General features: G+C 41.9%; 6 protein-coding genes across 6 annotated transcripts; 3 read left to right on the forward strand and 3 right to left on the reverse strand.

Moving 5' to 3' along the window:
• Nucleotides 1-3,214, forward strand: LOC135350061 (probable protein phosphatase 2C T23F11.1). Its single transcript, XM_064548764.1, has 10 exons — nucleotides 1-162; nucleotides 275-393; nucleotides 916-1,065; nucleotides 1,215-1,280; nucleotides 1,474-1,553; nucleotides 1,664-1,748; nucleotides 1,809-1,949; nucleotides 2,049-2,114; nucleotides 2,209-2,288; nucleotides 2,577-3,214. The coding sequence occupies exons 2-10, from the start codon at nucleotides 291-293 to the stop codon at nucleotides 3,090-3,092; spliced, it is 1,287 nt and encodes a 428-aa protein (XP_064404834.1). The 5' UTR covers nucleotides 1-162; nucleotides 275-290; the 3' UTR covers nucleotides 3,093-3,214.
• LOC135350074 (leucine-rich repeat-containing protein 59-like) lies at nucleotides 3,184-5,056 on the reverse strand. Its single transcript, XM_064548783.1, has 7 exons — nucleotides 4,835-5,056; nucleotides 4,695-4,754; nucleotides 4,346-4,609; nucleotides 4,114-4,186; nucleotides 3,687-3,830; nucleotides 3,501-3,584; nucleotides 3,184-3,449 (listed from the first exon to the last, which is right to left on the reverse strand). Exons 1-7 carry the CDS (start codon nucleotides 4,961-4,963, stop codon nucleotides 3,268-3,270), a joined length of 936 nt encoding a protein of 311 aa, XP_064404853.1. The 5' UTR covers nucleotides 4,964-5,056; the 3' UTR covers nucleotides 3,184-3,267.
• Nucleotides 5,057-5,099: 43 nt separating this feature from the next.
• On the forward strand, nucleotides 5,100-7,452 carry LOC135350090 (mitochondrial import inner membrane translocase subunit tim16-like). Its single transcript, XM_064548802.1, has 4 exons — nucleotides 5,100-5,255; nucleotides 5,356-5,440; nucleotides 5,977-6,125; nucleotides 7,171-7,452. Exons 1-4 carry the CDS (start codon nucleotides 5,253-5,255, stop codon nucleotides 7,360-7,362), a joined length of 429 nt encoding a protein of 142 aa, XP_064404872.1. The 5' UTR covers nucleotides 5,100-5,252; the 3' UTR covers nucleotides 7,363-7,452.
• Nucleotides 7,407-11,218, reverse strand: LOC135350047 (uncharacterized). Its single transcript, XM_064548745.1, has 18 exons — nucleotides 10,973-11,218; nucleotides 10,731-10,831; nucleotides 10,407-10,604; nucleotides 10,251-10,339; nucleotides 10,104-10,203; nucleotides 10,002-10,045; nucleotides 9,867-9,944; nucleotides 9,679-9,787; nucleotides 9,467-9,619; nucleotides 9,308-9,414; nucleotides 9,183-9,240; nucleotides 8,984-9,131; nucleotides 8,867-8,906; nucleotides 8,763-8,814; nucleotides 8,296-8,485; nucleotides 7,878-7,989; nucleotides 7,651-7,741; nucleotides 7,407-7,584 (listed from the first exon to the last, which is right to left on the reverse strand). The coding sequence occupies exons 1-18, from the start codon at nucleotides 11,145-11,147 to the stop codon at nucleotides 7,516-7,518; spliced, it is 1,914 nt and encodes a 637-aa protein (XP_064404815.1). The 5' UTR covers nucleotides 11,148-11,218; the 3' UTR covers nucleotides 7,407-7,515.
• Nucleotides 11,219-11,272: 54 nt separating this feature from the next.
• LOC135350054 (putative metabolite transport protein YwtG) lies at nucleotides 11,273-14,474 on the forward strand. The gene is made up of 13 exons (XM_064548755.1): nucleotides 11,273-11,413; nucleotides 11,689-11,797; nucleotides 11,849-11,906; nucleotides 11,960-12,056; nucleotides 12,114-12,155; nucleotides 12,311-12,541; nucleotides 12,803-12,988; nucleotides 13,125-13,184; nucleotides 13,235-13,349; nucleotides 13,406-13,816; nucleotides 13,872-13,948; nucleotides 14,136-14,225; nucleotides 14,276-14,474. The coding sequence occupies exons 1-13, from the start codon at nucleotides 11,343-11,345 to the stop codon at nucleotides 14,343-14,345; spliced, it is 1,617 nt and encodes a 538-aa protein (XP_064404825.1). The 5' UTR covers nucleotides 11,273-11,342; the 3' UTR covers nucleotides 14,346-14,474.
• On the reverse strand, nucleotides 14,419-17,205 carry LOC135350069 (replication factor C subunit 3-like). The gene is made up of 7 exons (XM_064548778.1): nucleotides 17,069-17,205; nucleotides 16,863-17,000; nucleotides 16,643-16,805; nucleotides 15,599-15,780; nucleotides 15,218-15,354; nucleotides 14,924-15,092; nucleotides 14,419-14,730 (listed from the first exon to the last, which is right to left on the reverse strand). The coding sequence occupies exons 1-7, from the start codon at nucleotides 17,153-17,155 to the stop codon at nucleotides 14,539-14,541; spliced, it is 1,068 nt and encodes a 355-aa protein (XP_064404848.1). The 5' UTR covers nucleotides 17,156-17,205; the 3' UTR covers nucleotides 14,419-14,538.
• Between the last annotated feature and the right edge of the window lie 37 nt (nucleotides 17,206-17,242).

Genomic DNA, 17,242 nt, shown 5'->3' on the forward strand with positions numbered 1-17,242 from the left:
TAGGCCTATGACGTTCTCATAATGAGGGACAGTCCCCGAGATGCAGTGCTGCCCGAACTCCATGAACTTGCAACTTGCCTGTTCAATTTCTTGGCTGTTCTACCAGTTTTAAATACAAGAATCCTAAACTGATCTTTTCATAGTTGGACAGCAGATCTATATGTAAGTGCTAGAAATCTAGGTTTATGGCCAGTAGATCTAGACTAAATCTGTTAGAGTACAAGTAGCCTCGAATGAAGTCTGTATTAACTTGCAAATTTCACTTTCTATCCAGCTCTGACTGGCTAGCTATGGGTCAGGTTCTGTCAGAACCAGTTACAACTAAAGACACTGAGAGCTACCAGAATGATCTGTTCAGTGTGGGCTGCTCCAGTATGCAAGGCTGGAGACCACGTATCCTGCAACAATTAATGTCTATCTATACGTACATGCTGGTGTCAGCATCACTGTAGATCCACTAGATCTGGTATAGCGGGATGGGTTTACTGTCATATCAGGAGTGCACTCCTGCTCATATGCATGATGGTGGCTAGACTTCCTTATTGGTCCTAGTAATCCAGTACATATTTAAATATATAGATGTGTAGGAAGCATGACATGACCTACAAAGTGTATGGCTTGTTCGTAACATTATATCAAAGTTGAAACCTGTCACTAATTGATATTTATACCACCATATAAACACACAGATCAATTGGCAGCAATCAGAATGCAATATAGTTGTACAATTCACTGTTGCTGGCACCCCCTTTAATTTGCTATTGTCATGTAGCCTTGTTTACAACTGCTTTTCCTTGTATTGCTTGTTTACAAACAATCTTCGTTCTTTTGAATCTCACCTAGATCATGTTTCATAGTATCAAGTGTAGTTGTGTTGATATGCTATTGGTATGTTGTCTTGACCGTACCCACCAGAAATGGAGGACGCTAGCTGTATTCAGCTGTCTTTCAATGACGACCCAGACTCAGCATACTTTGCCGTATTTGATGGCCATGGGTCTCAGAGATTTTCCATGCACTGCAGTCAGGAGCTGCATAAGCAGCTGGTGGCTGACAGCAGTTACGGTATGTCCGTATAGTTACGTGTGTTATTGTGTCATATGATACTTATAAATGATGGTATGAATTACGTTTTGATTGTCTACATGAGTGATATAATTATAAAAGGAGCATGCATAAAATTAATCATTGTCTGTGCATACCCTCCCCCACAGCTACTGGAAACTATGAACAGGCACTGATAAACAGTTTCTTGTTCCTTGATCACAAGCTACACACAGGTACAGTGCACAAACATACATTCCAACCACTAAGAACTCTTAACCATGCACCTGCGAAATTATAATGATGTCATTCAACCTTATGTACCCTTTACATGCATCACCATCATAATAGAGTCTTGTTTACTTTTGTATTGCCCTCACACGTCCAACCTCATGCCTTCCCTTTATTAATTCCATTACAATACCCTAGACACCAGTTTAAACTATCAACACGAGCCTGGTGGGACAACAGCTGTCGCTGTGCTCATCAAGGAAAGCACCATATTTTGTGTGAGTCCATTTATTTTGTCTGCTTTTTATTGGCCTTGAAAATTCCTTCGTGAATCATTATGATGTGTTTGCTTTTAATACTGTTTTGATTGTCGTATCAACTATTACAGGCAAACGCTGGTGATTCACGTGCCATTGCCTGTGTCCACGGGAATATACAGGAGCTTTCACATGACCACAAACCGCTAAACCCAGGTGTGCTATTGTTAATAATTGACAGTTGAATTAATTACTCACCCACTTATTAATAATTAGATGAGGAGATGCGAATACGTAATGCTGGAGGCTGGATAGAATGCAACAGGGTCAATGGTAATCTGGCCCTGTCCAGAGCTATTGGCGATTTCACCTTCAAAGAGAACAAAGCTCTCCCTCCCGAGCAACAAATTATAACTGGTGGGTTGTGTATTATAGGCTATGGTTGTGTTCTCTGTGTATTAAACAACATTCCTTGAATCCATTCAAACACCCCCACACACATGTACATTCACACAGCGTTTCCTGATGTTGAAGTGTTCCCACTGTTAGAAGATTGTGAATTCATTGTGGTAGCTTGTGATGGTATGTGAACGGTCTTGTATTCGTACCATGAACTACTTTTGTATCCTAATATGGTAATTAAATGTTACTTTCAATGTTCCACATTTTCTCACAGGAATTTGGGATGTTATGTCTAACATAGAAGTGGTAGAATTTGTGCGGAGGAGGATTGCTAATAACATGAGTCCATCATTGGTAAGTACAACTGGCATGGGTTTCGAATGTTCATAGGGAACATGTATAATTATGATATAATAATTATGATGTAGTATATTATACTACACTAACTCGAATAGGTACCTATGTATAAATGTACTTCCCTGTTAATGCGCATGTTTCGTACGCAAACTATTCATTTGGTACCTGAGTCCCTGGCTTTTATGGCCTTTCTTTAGAGGCCAGTGGCTGCTAAGAGGAGTTCTACACTTGTACACTTGTATTCAGTCCAGTTAGTGATGTTTTACTCTGTGCATGATTTTATAGATATGTGAGGCACTGCTCGACCAGTGTTTGGCTCCTGATCGTAGAATGGGGGGCCTCGGCTGTGACAACATGACTGCCATCCTCGTCTGCTGTTTGAACTCTGAACCCTACTCCAACTTGGTGGCAAAATGCTCCAGGGTCACCACAAAAACCACAGCTCAAATAAAGGCTCATCATTCATGGGCACACAGACGGAACAATAAACTGATACCAGAGAGCGATGCCAATGACCACAGTGAGGAAATGCTAACATACGGAGTCTCTCCAAGATCAAAGCTAAACGATACTGTCAGTGGCGCTAATACAGACCTGGACTCAGAGATGGCCAGCTCAAAAGAAAGGAGTATTGATTTTACTGAATTATTTGTTACTGGGGTGACTTGTATCGATGATAGTGGGGCTAGAACGAGACGTCAATCAGCTAGTAGCAGTGAGGAGGAAGAGGTGTTTTGGGACGAGGAAACACTTTCTATTGAGTTGGACACCAGTGCAACTCCTATAGAGACAATGGTCTAATACTTATACTCTCAATCTGTTTCTATTCTTTTTGTATAATTATATATCTTCATATAATTATAGCTAGACTACAGTTCATACAACACATGCATGAGATGTGCATATTCTTAACTCAATCTTCACTTCTTATAAAAAAAACAAAAAATGACTGATTTTGCATGTATAATTATATAATTCAAGAGAGGCCAATGAATTGCATTAACTGTTCAGTCCACTTATTTTTGAGGCTCGCTCCGCTAATGTTTTCTCTCCAATAAGAGCACACTTGGGTGGGGCTCTTCAAGTGGTCACAATATACGTAAGAGCCCACTAACAGCAGGAGCAAGAATAGTACAACACCAACCAACATCAGACGAACTGCAGGTGAAAGCATTGTATGCACCTCTTTTACTCATGTGTGCTCCTTACCATATGAACAATGCCTTGTTTCTGAATTATTGAATTTGACTTGCTTCCCTACGTTTGCCTCATTCTTTACAAGCGCAGCCTCCTCTGTTGAGAATAGTATTCATGCATGAATAAACTGTGCAACACTAACAGGACAATAACTATAGAGCATTTACTAAAATTTAATTGCACATAAATTTAACTAGCCTTGATCATTTTGCACTTCCTGTCTGGCCCTCTCCTGCTTCGATTTGGCATACTCTTCCCTCCTTCTCTGGCGCAGCTCAGCCTTAGCCTTTCGTGCCTCTTCTTGCCTCATTTTCTCCTTTTCAGCAGCCATTTGCTCTTCCTCTAAACAATAAATGCATGTAGACACAGCAGGTAAACAGAGCATCACGAGCTGACATCTATTGTACGTACATACATGTATCTAGACCTGACACTCAATTACTGAAAGTTAAGACAGCATACCGTTACCGTATAGTGCCCGATTTTTGAGGGCCAAATACTTTATGAATTGCTAAATTTTTCACTTTCGGCTATTCAAGGTTCATATAGCCGGCAGTGAAAAATCAAAATTCTGCGGCCATAATACTGCAAAATATGTGCCTCAAAATGTGGCACTACACGGTACCTCTTTTCTGAAGAAGCTCCAGCTGTCTTTTCCTCTCATGTTCAGCTGACCTCTGTTTCACAAAAACGAGAACCTGTATGTACGTATGTACAGATCATGACATTGTCTCAACAACAACATGCAACACCAGAGGAAATGAGGTGGGCACAATGTAGACTATACGTTTATTACCCACTGCACTGCACTAGTACGTAGCTAGGTAATAATTATTGATCTACAACGCAGCTCTCACCTTGCTAGCACACTGCTTACACTCTGCCTGAGACACACAGGGGCCAGCCACCTCAGACAATCCACCCTCCAAGCAATTGCTCCTCAGGTCCAACCATTTGAGTTTTTTTAATTTCCAGAAGGTCAGTGGGAGAGTGGACAGTTTGTTGCTATAGAGATCAAGTTTCTGGAGTACAACAAGGTGTGATATTGTGTCTGGGAGCAGTTTCAGCTGGTTTGAGCTCAGGTCTAGCTCAATCAGATGTCTCAGGGTACCAAAACTATCCTGCAATATTTACCAGAAAGTTAACAGAATGTTATTAGTTTGGTTATTTAATAGTTTGGCCTGAAAGACAGAGAAGAGAACTTGCCGGCAAAGTGGTGAAGAGATTCCTAGAAAGATCTAATCGAGAGCCTCGAGTAACCATTGCCTGATTGAGAAAGCATCATAACACTAAAACCATAGATAGTACTACGATCTATGCTAAAACCTGCACACTGAGTCACTTACCAGCTCATTGACAGGGACCTGGGAGAGATTGCACATGCTCAAGTCAATCTCCTTCTCATCCAAGTGAGCAAGGATAAACTGCTTGTTGATTTCCTTTTCCTTTTCACTCTTTGAACCTTTAGGGGCCATTTTTTCACTGTCTATCAACAATAATCTGAGCTTCTTCTCTGTTCTCTCACACTGCCATGCCAGCTCTGCAAAGTAGTTGGGCGGAGTCCAACCAACGCGCGTCTTGCCACATAGAGTTTTAAAAATTTCTCTCTATCAAAAGACGGTTAATTAGAGATTTTGTACTTTGGCTTTGGACTATAATTATATTAACCTCTGACCTCCGACCACCATGTGGCTGTGTTTCATCATCAGCTCCTGAATTCTACAGCAGTCAGCACATAAAGTTACTCAAAGCCTTCTGAATGATATGGTGAGCTTAATTTTCTGGCAGTTAATCATGCACATGCACACCATAGAGTATATGGAGTGGGATGTCATACCAGCACCATAATGTTCATTTTTATTCCCAGGCTAAATTTTTGGCCCAAATGATAGTGCTTGGTGGCCAAGCTGTTGCCAGAGCATTCCGCCAAGCTCTGCGACAAGAATACCAGGGTAGGTATAACATCAATAAACTTTAACCGTAATTGATGTAATTACAGCGGCAAAACATTTTTTTAAGTGGCGCATCTTTTAGAACACAAAAAATTACATTCAGCCCAACTGGCGCCTAAATTATGGTGGCGCTTAATGTTCTACAGCTAGTGACATTATTTGTAGAGAAAATGGGCGTGGTCTAGCTCAGTTTCACTTGCTAGCTGCACCGTTGAAAGCTGAGTGACTCGTGAACAACATTCATTGACTGTAGCTATGGGTTAGACAACTGTTTAGAAGTGTGAAGGGTCAAAGATGCAGGATGGTTGTCTTGATGTCTCAAACAAGCCTTTTTATAAGCGCCAGAAAAAATAATTCCAGCAACGGTTGGCGCTTCTTTAGGACCTAAAACTTTATGCTGATGCTGACGTGGCTCTGTAATTACATCAACTACGGTATAAATTATGTTTGGATATATAATTATTTTACACAGTTACTAAAAATATATTTATCTTGTAAGTGTGTTTTATATTCACACTGTTATTGACACTGTACAGCAACAGTGGCAGCGAGACAGGAGGCTGAGCAAGCTGGTAGAAGTGGAACGAATGCTGCCAAAGCTAGTTCATTGACTGGAATGAGCCTTCAAGAAGCCAAGCAGATTTTGAATGTTAAAGAGGTTGAAGATATAGAGAGCGTTAGAAAGGTGTGTTCTTTGTTTCATTACTTCCATTAATGGCCAATAGTTTAACCCTTTACTTTATACGTCACGGGGCACGATTGCAGTAGCTAGTTACTAAAATTTGTTAAAAATACTTACCTTGCAGCTAGAGACTCAGGAGTGACATCATTCTGTAGCTAAGGCATTACTGCACATTGTGCAATTTTATTATTGCATGGTCAGCAGTGGGTGAGGCTACAGGACTTTTTTAAAACTAGCAAAAACTCATTGTGAACAAAAATCTTGATCTTACTCGAGAAAGAGCTCTCTTTTGTTACTATAGTAAGTGTCTACTATAGATAACAAGTCTGCAGCAAACATCTTGAAGCTCTGGATGGCTGTGGATATTGATGACTATAAGTAGAAGAACATAGCCATACACTGTAAATAAAGCTTTAGCTCAGTGTGTCTGTTCTTAGGTACTCTAGTATATACTTAGATCAATGTTTGTATGCTTCATAAATCCTCTTGTTGAAGCTGCTGAGGAAGATATTTCATGTGTCGTACTTGAACTTTTCATCACTATAGTGATTGACACCCAGTATATTTTCTTTTACACATGAAAAATGTTTATGTAGACACTGAACTAGGTTGAGTTGTAAATGGGTCCTTCCATATTGTCTGGAATCTCCTCGCTCGGCTTTAGAGACATCTCCTCACTTCAATTTAGGTTGCAAAACACATTCAATATGACACTTTTACCAAGGACTAAATAGTTTGTGGCTTTAATTTTTACCACATTGTCTTAACATTTTTAGTGAATTCTTAGCAAGTAAAGCGTACAGTTAAAATTAATCCTACGGCAAAGTTAATAGCATTAGAGGGATGAACTTGATGTTCTGTGTATTATTTTATGCGAGCGGCTGTCATAATTATTGCATTATTTGTATCGCACAATTAATTCGAGGCCTGTTAGATCCCGAAGTATAATCTTATGCATGACACATCATTTTATGTTCACATAACATAAATTATTTCTAGCACGACGGCAATAGTTTGATTTATACTTGAGCCCCATTGTCTCACACAGAACTACCAACACCTGTTCCAAGTCAACAAAAAGTCGCATGGAGGGTCCTTATATCTCCAGTCCAAAGTGGTGAGGGCAAAAGAGAGGCTGGAAATGGAGCTTAATCAAGATATAGCTTCCAGTGAGGCTCATGAACCAACGACCGAGTCAGACAGTAGTAGTAGTGACAAAGATCAGGGCTCCAAGACTTGAGTCTTTGTAAATGTCATTTGTCATTATTTATTGTTTTGTTCATGTTTCAAGTCACGTACATACGCATCAAGTGTTTACTATCGCACATAATTTACAAAAAAATGTGTAGCAGAGAAAACTAGCTATGCATGCATGTAAATCACTCTGTTTGAGCTAAAAATCTTCTAGAGATGGTAGGTTTGAGACTTTTACATCAGCAAGCATTTGAGCATACCCTTTACCCTGCAAACAAAAGATAAAGGAAGCTATTAGATGTGAGCTCAAAACAATTCATGACGCATTGTATACCTGGGGATCAATGCGAATGGATGCGATGCCACCACCGCCCAAAGCCTTGGTCAGCACAAAGTTGAGGGCATGGATCCCAGGGAGCTCAAATCTGCAGTGAAAGTCAAATGTTTTGGAAGTAACTTTTTCAAGCGGTATTTAAGCGATAATAAGAATTATTAGAGGCCTATATTATTGTGAGAGGGTTGATCTAATCCCGGTAAGGGTTGCACAGAGGTTCCATTCACCTCTCTACTTTTGAGTCCTCCTCCAGTAGCTGCTTGAAATAGTCTGTTACTACCTCAACTGTAAGAGCTTGCTTTATGTAGGGCAGGTAGTTGGGGTGTCTAGCAATCACTCCTGCACAGTGAGTGTGGCACACACATATACCAGTTCTTATTACCAATCAGAGGAGGTACGACAGGCGCGGTGCAGCTCAAGTAATTAGCCTTGATTACTCTCCAGCAAAAACATACGACGTGGGCGGATAATTATTGCTCAATCAAAAACTAATTGCCTGAGCTGCACCGCGCCTGTCGTACCTCCTTTGATTACCAATACAGACCAACAAAAGTGTGGTGATGTCACTAAAACAGTCAAGGGGTGAAAGTTAATTAGGACCACAAAAAAATTCTACCTGACATGGAAGGCAAAATGGGTGTGCACCTATGTTGGATGTGTCTCCTTTGTCTCCGCTCCTCAAGTAAGCCAGTTGTTCCAGTCTGTACTCGTGAGAACCAGTTTTGAGTTGTGAGTCAGTCTCTTGGGATGTGGAAGTCTCTTTTTGTATTTCGTCAGCGGCTGGTGCAGTGTACACTGTCTGTTGCTTTTCCTCTCCATCGACGTTGATGCTCACCTACACAAGCAATCTATAGTTGTATTGGAGACCAAAGAAGGAGTGGCTTTCAAACATGGCTGTATACTTAAAGACAATTACCACATTTAATACTACAATGTTTTGCGAGTACTTATAATAATTGCAAAGACATAATTATTACTTACTGGTACTTGTGTATGATATCACAATCCTTGTCTGATTGTAACTGCTAGCTCATTCGCAAATTAAGGTTTTTCACTCGCAAAAACACGGTTACTTACTGACTCTAGTCAGGTTTGGCTGTAGTAGTACTTACTGGTAACGCACTTTTTGGGTAGAGAAAAGAAAACAATCGAAGAAGAGGTGACCTGCAGTGCAGTGATGTGAAGCAAACATTGTAAAGTAGATGAATTAATTTACACTGTCGGACGTCCACCAATAAGGGTCGTCTGGCCAGGAGCTGCAATAATTATAGAGAGTGAACAATTATTCCTATTCTCAAACACAGCACTCTGCACGCAGTGGTAAAGCTCTCACCCATTCCTGTTCCAGCCGGAGCAATTTCCCTTGTGAACAGTTCCAGGGCCTCCTTCTTTTGATGCTTCACTCCTATCCACATTGTCACCTCCCGGGGCTCCAAGTTCTGGACACGATGTTCTCCATACGACTTTTCTGAACCAATGATCTGTATAGAATATCAAAGACATGACATCGCCACTACTAACTGTTAGCTTACATGGACGTTGGTTGCATCAAAGTCTCCCCAGCCCAACATTTTGAAGAGTTTCCGGTTCCTAAGAAACGTGTCATGTGCACACTGTAAAAGTAAGTATATATCCTCAGAACCTGTATTATCAGTACCTGCTTAAGATTGCATCAGCTGTCTTCATTGACTTCTCAGCAGCACGTGGGCCGATGATTGGTGACACAGATATTGCTCGATATCCATCAGAGCATGTTGCACTGACCTGCAATAGTGATACATAAACAACATACTTTCTTCTTTCAACACTCTCTTACTTTGTAGTCATCTGATGGTTTCTTCCCCAGTGCTCCAGTGACCTTCACTCCGCAGTCCTCACCCTGGGACACCTCAGATAGAGTGACATTGGTGAAGTCACAAGTGACGTCAGGCAGCATGTAGCTCCTCGGGTCTCCAATCTCATACACCAACTATACACAAGACAGGAAATGTTTGGAGACCAACTTAGTTCTGTTTACAAACTGCTTACTTGTTCTGCAATGGTTGCCGTGGACACAAGCCCTCCTGTGTTACTCGGCTTGGTGACCACAAACTCTCCATCGCTGTCACACTCCACTATTGGGAACCCAATGTCATCCCTGCATGAGGGGGAATATATTATTTAACTGTTACTTGGTGGTTAAGCAAGTGACTAGGTTCCAAACTTTGAACACTCACCATCCATCCACCTTGTCCCAGTCGGTAAAGACGCCACCTGTGGCTTGTGCTCCACACTCTATCAAGTGGCCAGCCAGACTGGAGCAGTGTAATAGCACAATGCAATATACCTCGAGAGCTACAGTTTCACGTTACCTTCCTGCAGCTAAAAGGTCATAGTCAGTCCTTTTCCAGCCGAACTGTACATACAGAGGGATCAATTTTATATGGGAAAGTTTGACCAGCCATTTGGCATACCTTGTGTATGAATGGGGCCAGCGCTAAAGCTGAGTCCACACACCTCCCTGTGACTACGATATCAGCTCCAAGATCAAGAGCTTCAGCTATTGGAAACGCCCTGTACATACATTTAAAGCACATGTGCACACATTGAAACATGCTCACCCCAGATAGGCATTCATACTGTGTACTTTGTCTGGCAGTTCTTTTCCAGTGTCTAAGTCCCTCACTCCCAGTTCTCTCACAGTATTCACCTAATGAAGTATGTAAATGCTCAGGGGGTGGGTAGCTATTCTTGAACACATCACCATTAACGCTTACTCTGTCCATCATGTCATCTCCTGCTACCATGGCAACAGAAATGTCCACCCCTTGCTCTTGGGCAGTTTTCCTGAGTGCTTCCACGCAAGCCTCTAAGTTAACGCCACCAGCATTAGCAATGACCTTGATCCCACGAGCCTTCGCCTCCTTCATCACCAACCTCATGCTCTGAATGAAGTCTGGGGTATATCCAAACGCCTAATGCAATGGAGTGTGATTTGTCCATCAGATACAGGACTGTGTACTGTATGTTTATCACACTAGATAGGTTTATACCTAGAATACGCCACCAAAGATGCAACAGACAACTGAGATTATCCTTACAGGGTTTTTCCTCTTGGCTGCAGCAAGCAGAGACATGGTAATCTCAGAAAGGTAGTCTGAGACGAGGTAGTCAATATTTCCATTTTGAACCAGCTGAGGCGCTGTAAGGAATACCATTGGGTTCAACGATCCACATTACGTACATCTCTATGTTGCAGCATCAATGAACATAGCTTAGTGGCACAATTTGTAGTGCTTTTTGATGAACATGTGAGAGACGCAGATAATTTATTAGTGTGTACCTGACACTGAAGAGTCTCCCCAGAATCCCGAGGAGCAACCTACTCTGATAGTATCACCCTTCAGGCAGCCCCACTTTTGGCCCTGAGCTGTCCCTGTACCCAGGCTTCTCCATCCTACACCTCTACTCAGGCTCCCAAGCAAGTGCTGTTTGTTGATACCAAGCAATAACCTCATGATGCTTGGAGCTTGGAGAGTTTGGGAGCTGGAACAACTTCACAGCCAGGATCTAGGAGGGGCAAACGATCAATACCTAGACACAAGTGACAAGTGGGTGTGGCAAGTACTAGGTCCTAGTATTTGCCACACCCACTTGTCACTTGTCTAGCTGACTGCTTGCTCTGATCTTGGTGTCTGATCTGCTTCTCCAAGATGAACCTGTATGTGTGGGGCATTGCCACTTTTGCCGCCTTTGGGGGTTTCATGTTTGGCTATGACATTGGGTGAGTGGACAGTACTACAGCACCTAGCTATAATATCATGATTATCCATGCAAAGTGCAATGTGGCTTAGCACGTACTTGTTGATCACAATATGCCGTGAATCGGTTATGTGTGACGAAAGATTTCCCCAGGCCATCTAGCTAAAGCCAGTGATTTAATTAGCATTATCATTTTCCGAAGGTTACTAAGCTGTGCTAGAAAGAGTTAAATATGACATCTAAATGTATGGTAATACGGTTTAATAGTCCTTCGTCAACGTAACCTTGCCTCTGCAGGGTCATCAATGGAGTGAAAGAGATGGAAGGCTTTCAAATGACTTTTAACCTCTCCCAGGGGAACACCAGTCAGCAGTGTTCCACTGACATTGGAGAGAGCACAATATTGGTATGTTCACATCTATTTGACAAATATCTACACCAGTCATTACTGTTGTAGGGATTGATTGTTTCCATCTTTTCCATCGGGTGCTTGCTGGGAGCTCTACTGGCAGGAGGTGCGTACCAGACTCTGAATGAACAATACGATAGAAACTGTGTTTACTTACAGCTCTCTCCGAGAAAACAGGACGTAAGCCAGCGATCATAATAGGAGGGCTCGTTTTCATTATAGGAGGTGCTCTGCAAAGCGCTGCTTTTTTTATCTGGTGAGTATGTAAAAAAAAATGTGTGTGTGTGGGGGGAAATATCATATTGTTTCACAGGATGATATTGCTGGGACGAATTATTGCTGGAGTAGGAGTGGGGTAAGTGTATGTGACCGCACATTTAGATCATGTACACCCACTAACCCACTACACAAAGATGCATGCACCTGCGTTCCTTAGCTGCCAATAGTAACCAAATACTTAATTGCTACCATGAGCGCGCCCCCCCCCCCCCCATTTCATCTAACACACAGAATTCTCAGCATGGTTGTTCCTGTTTACAATGCTGAAGTGTCTCCCAAATCACTGAGGGGTCGTCTAGTGTCCCTGAACCAGCTGGCAATAACGGCGGGCATCATGGTGAGCTTCATTACCGCAGTGTGGACCAAGTTGTTCCTAGTGGGCTGGAGGGTGGCACTTGGCCTTCAATGTGTCCTTGGGGTCATCTTAATTGTGGGAATGCTGTTCCTCCCTGAGACACCAAGGTGAGCCATGCAGTCACAATTTAATGAGTTTGTTGCCATTCTGTTTTCCTATTTGTACTTGTGTCATGAAGTGTAGAGGTTCATTCACACTAAGACGGTACTGGTACTGTATAGTGGGTAATTAATTGCTTATTTTTGTACATTTCTCATTATTACGCGCATTATTTGCGATTGAACATTTAGTCCCCTCAAAAATATCTGCTATACAATGCTTTAAAATCCACCTAATCAATGAACCTTCCATGTATTAATATCCTGAAGATGGCTTGTCAAGAAGCACAAAGATGAGAGGGCATTGCGAGTCCTGAGTCGACTGAGAGGTGGTGGTCCAGAGGAGATCCAGGAAGAACTGAGCGAGATACAGTCCTCAGTCAAGGAGAGTGAGGCGGGGGGAGGGGGAGCCTTCCTCGTCTGGAGAGCACTATTCACCTGGAACATGATGCAGAGGTACATTCAACATTATGTAAAAGATGATACACTTAGTAACCAGTTGACCCTTACTATATATCAGATACAGTCACTACTGTAGTAGTACGTCTTTACCACATCAAAGCTAAATCACCATATATTCTTACTGACTTAGGGTCCTGATTGGAGTATTTCTGCAGTTGTTTCAGCAGTTCACAGGAATGAATGTTATCATGTATGTTTTGAACCTAATAAGCACAGATAGTCAAGGTTTTTCTATCACAGGTACTATTCTACGTTCATCTTTGGGCGTATTGGAGTGGAGGAGTATGTCTCCACGGCGATAGTGGGCACAATCAACTTTTTGGTCACCTTCTTAGCCATCTTTTTTGTGGACAAGGTAGTGAAAGTGTGCAATGCTCAACTCATCACCTCGTTATTGCAATGTTTGTACAGGTTGGAAGAAAGACCCTCCTTCTTCTTGGTGGAGTGGGAATGCTTCTGTCCATGTTTGCAGCTGCCACTTTCATTAAAGCATTTGGGATCGAAGACTCTCAGTGCTCTTCAGAAAACATTGGAGCCATTGGATACGTTGTGGTCTTCTTTGTGTGTTTCTTTGTCTTCAACTTTGCGTACAGCTGGGGCCCCATTGCCTGGGTGGTTACCAGTGAAATATTCCCCCTGCACGTCCGGGGAGTAGCCGTCTCGGTAACGACTGCTGCCAACTGGATCGGAAATTTTGTGATTGCCATATTGACACCAATTCTGATAACATCTCCTCTGGGAATTTACGGAACATTTTATATTCTTTCTGGTGCTCTGTTCCTAGCCGTTCTATTTGTTCTTCTAACACTACCTGAGACAAGTGTAAGAGATATTTTGTGACATTTAATAGTTGATTTTGTGTCTCTTTGCTGTTTAGGGTGAGAGCCTAGAGGGAATTGATGCTATTTTCGCACAACCTTGGCTTAAGAGAACCAATGTCCTTTACTATCTGAGGTAAAGTTGGTACATTTTTATATGCACGCTGTACCATAAAGCAGGTATTTTGGTACTTTTCGTAAAGAAGCATTCATCTGAACATTTCAACTAAGTGTGTTTTTGTCACCATTATTTTAATGAAAGTTGGCATAAGAAATTTTTTTACTGTGGCTTTCGCACAACCAACACCTCGCTATACATGTAGGTGTGGGTGTCCATGGCGATGCTGGCAGAAGAGGTCTGTAACTTTTCGTTCTAACGTACTACAAGAAAAAGAATCGTCTCGTGCAGACAAGTAAGATGATGGAAGTTGTGTGTATGTAATTTATACAAATTGCTTTGTAGGCAAGAAGATCAAGCTCTGTTGCTTCAAAGCAAAGAAGATTCCATGAGTGACACAGACCAAAAACAATGATCTAGTGAATCGAGCATATTGTCATGCAGGTGCACACGTCTGTATACCCATTCATGTCTTGTTTTTTTAACTCTTTTTATGAATGTACAAGTCAAGTCTTTTTTTATATAAGTATTATATATAATGAAAGTTATAGCATATGATAGCCAGCAACAAAACGACATTAACAGTAATGTGTAGCATAATAACACAGCTAACTAAACATTAAGTCAAGTCCCTCCTCTACAAATCGCTTGTAGATGCTCATGAACTTTGCCACGAAAGCCTCGAGATGGAATATGGCTTTGCTGCCTAGCTGCAGTCTATGCTCGTAGTAGGCTGCCATTTGAGTAACATCAGCCTTAAGCTCGCCATCGCAGTTGGGAAGGAGCTCAGCTAGCAGAGACTGCACAAAGTCAGATAAGCAACAATTGTATATAATAGGCAGACTATTACAACGAAACAAAACATAACCATAAGCCAAAAAATAGGTGACTATTATTATGCCCGTAGATGCTCCCGACATGAAAGCACATAAACGCGTACACATTTATACAAGAGGCCTGATTGTACTGCATAATGTATCCGCTAGCTCTCACCTTGATTATGATCTCGGGAGGTATGCAGTGGGTGAGCAGTTCATACAGTCTGGCACGGACCTCTAGTAGTCTCTGTGGTGTCTGTTGCTCCACTATCATTGTGGCCGTCTCACGCACGAAGGTCTCCCAGTCACACTCTGGCACCAGCTGGTCATCTGAGAATGGGTACCTGGGGACATTTGAGATTGCCAGTAGTATCAAAAAGTAGTGGGGATTGGTGAAGCATTAAGTGGGTATTAGTAAAATAAGACAGACAAAGCGAATAAGTCTGAATATCATAATACACAAACTTACTGCTGTACTCTACAAGCCTCAGCCACAAGGAGAGCTTTCCTCAAGTTCCTGCCAGACTTCTCTGCTATTCTCTGTGCCAACTCAGGAGGGAGAGTAAGCCCTTCTTTCCTACAGGTCTGTTTCAGCACATTGCACACCTGTATGACAACAAATTATAGTGACACCTAAGCAAGCTGTGGCACAGCTGTCATGTTTATTATAATTATGATAATGGTACCGTACATTGAGTACAGAAACTTCTACTGTACCTTCATGCATGGCAGAACACAACATGTTATGAGGCTAGAGTACATGTAGCTCTTACGTACTAGGAGTATAGTCAAACTACAACTACTGTGTACGATAAACACATCATTAAAACACTTGTGTATGTGTATGTACCACATCAATTGTGGGAGCAGGCACCCTCACTCCAAGACACCTACTGCTGATGGCCGGTATGACTTTACTGGTGGAGTTGCAGCAAAGGATGATTCGACAGGAGGACATGTACTTCTCCATGGTTCTCCTGAGGGCATGTTGTGCATCCTTGGTCAGCCTATCAACTTCAGTCAGGATCACAACTGCATTAAAAGATAATAGTGATATCTAGAATAGCCTCATTCCTAGGCTGATTTTTGTCTAATAATTATATGGGAGGTATTTTTAAAGTCTGCAAAAAATCGGCCTGGGAACGAGGCGCTACTATCTAGAGTTTCAGTTGCACATGAATTCTCGGAATATTAATACCTCTATGTATAATTCATGTATATAACAGGTTATGAACTCCAGAATTGATGTTGGCGAGGTATATACGTCCTACATGTAATGTCTCATGAGCAATCTATTATTGATACTGTTTACAGAATGGATGGATGTTGTTGGTGAGGTAATGTGTCATGAATAATCTATGAAAATAGATCACGTGGGCTATGTAAAGCATTTAGGCACTCTCGTTGCTGTCAAAATGGCAGTTTTATTTGTGAATAAAACAAAACAGTCCCTATGGCAAGCTATATGACTCATTTCAAGAGACATGATCACATAATTGACTAGCTTTTAATGTGGCAATAAAAGCCAGAACGCCATTTATTGGCTACACTAGTACATGTTAGCTTTGTGGGACTGAAGCAAAAAGCAAAATGAGGATGGTTCAGTGCTGGGTTAATGTTAGCTATGTATGGTACGGACCAAGAGCGCATAAGAGAGAGAGAGCGTGTAACTTACACACCCGCTACAGTACGGGCAGAATCCAAAACCACTACTATAAAAAGAACAATTCTTGAAATCGCTCACTGCTGCATGTGCATGGAATGTTGGTAACGTACCACTTTCATTTTGGGCAACAAGGTTTAGTCCAGGTTTATGCGTTCACGTGATCTAGTTTCTGAAATTCATATCCTTAATCTCTGATACTGCTTACTACATGTTCCATGGAATAGTCACCTTTGAATGCCCTGTGGGAAGAGTCCAGTGTCTGGTTTTGTGCCATGCTCTTCAGCAGCTCCTGGATGACTACTCGATCGTGAATGCCCGCGTCACTGGGGTTGATCTCAACATGGTAGTTGCTGGAGATGGTTGATATCTCAAGCTTCTTCTTTGAGGGTGTCTACAAGAATAGAACGCATACAATTTGGAAACTGAGATCGAGACTGTTCACACTCACTGTAAACGTCATGTGCTCAATTCTAAGTTTCTCTGCTCCATTCCCAAATAACTCTCGCAGTAGACACATTATGCGAGTCTTCTTGCCTGCACCTGAGGGTCCATACACCAGCAAATGAGGGAAATCCCCAGATTGAGCCTGTACGATAATTAATAGTCTAGTCACTGACCCGGCCCAGTCATGCAGTTAATTAAGAATCTGCTCACCAGTTTTTTCAGCCATGCAGCCTGCTCTTTGTGGTAGTCCAGCTTATTCAATAAAGTAGGCCTGTGCTTATCCACCCAAAGACTCATGTTTGATGTTCCTGATCCTTCATGTGCATGTAGTATAAACTGTCTGTTCCCGCCACCATGTACCAGCACATGTTTTCCAATAATAAC

Source organism: Halichondria panicea, chromosome 16, assembly GCF_963675165.1.
Source record: "Halichondria panicea chromosome 16, odHalPani1.1, whole genome shotgun sequence".
In the NCBI taxonomy this organism is placed as follows: Eukaryota; Metazoa; Porifera; class Demospongiae; order Suberitida; family Halichondriidae; genus Halichondria; species Halichondria panicea.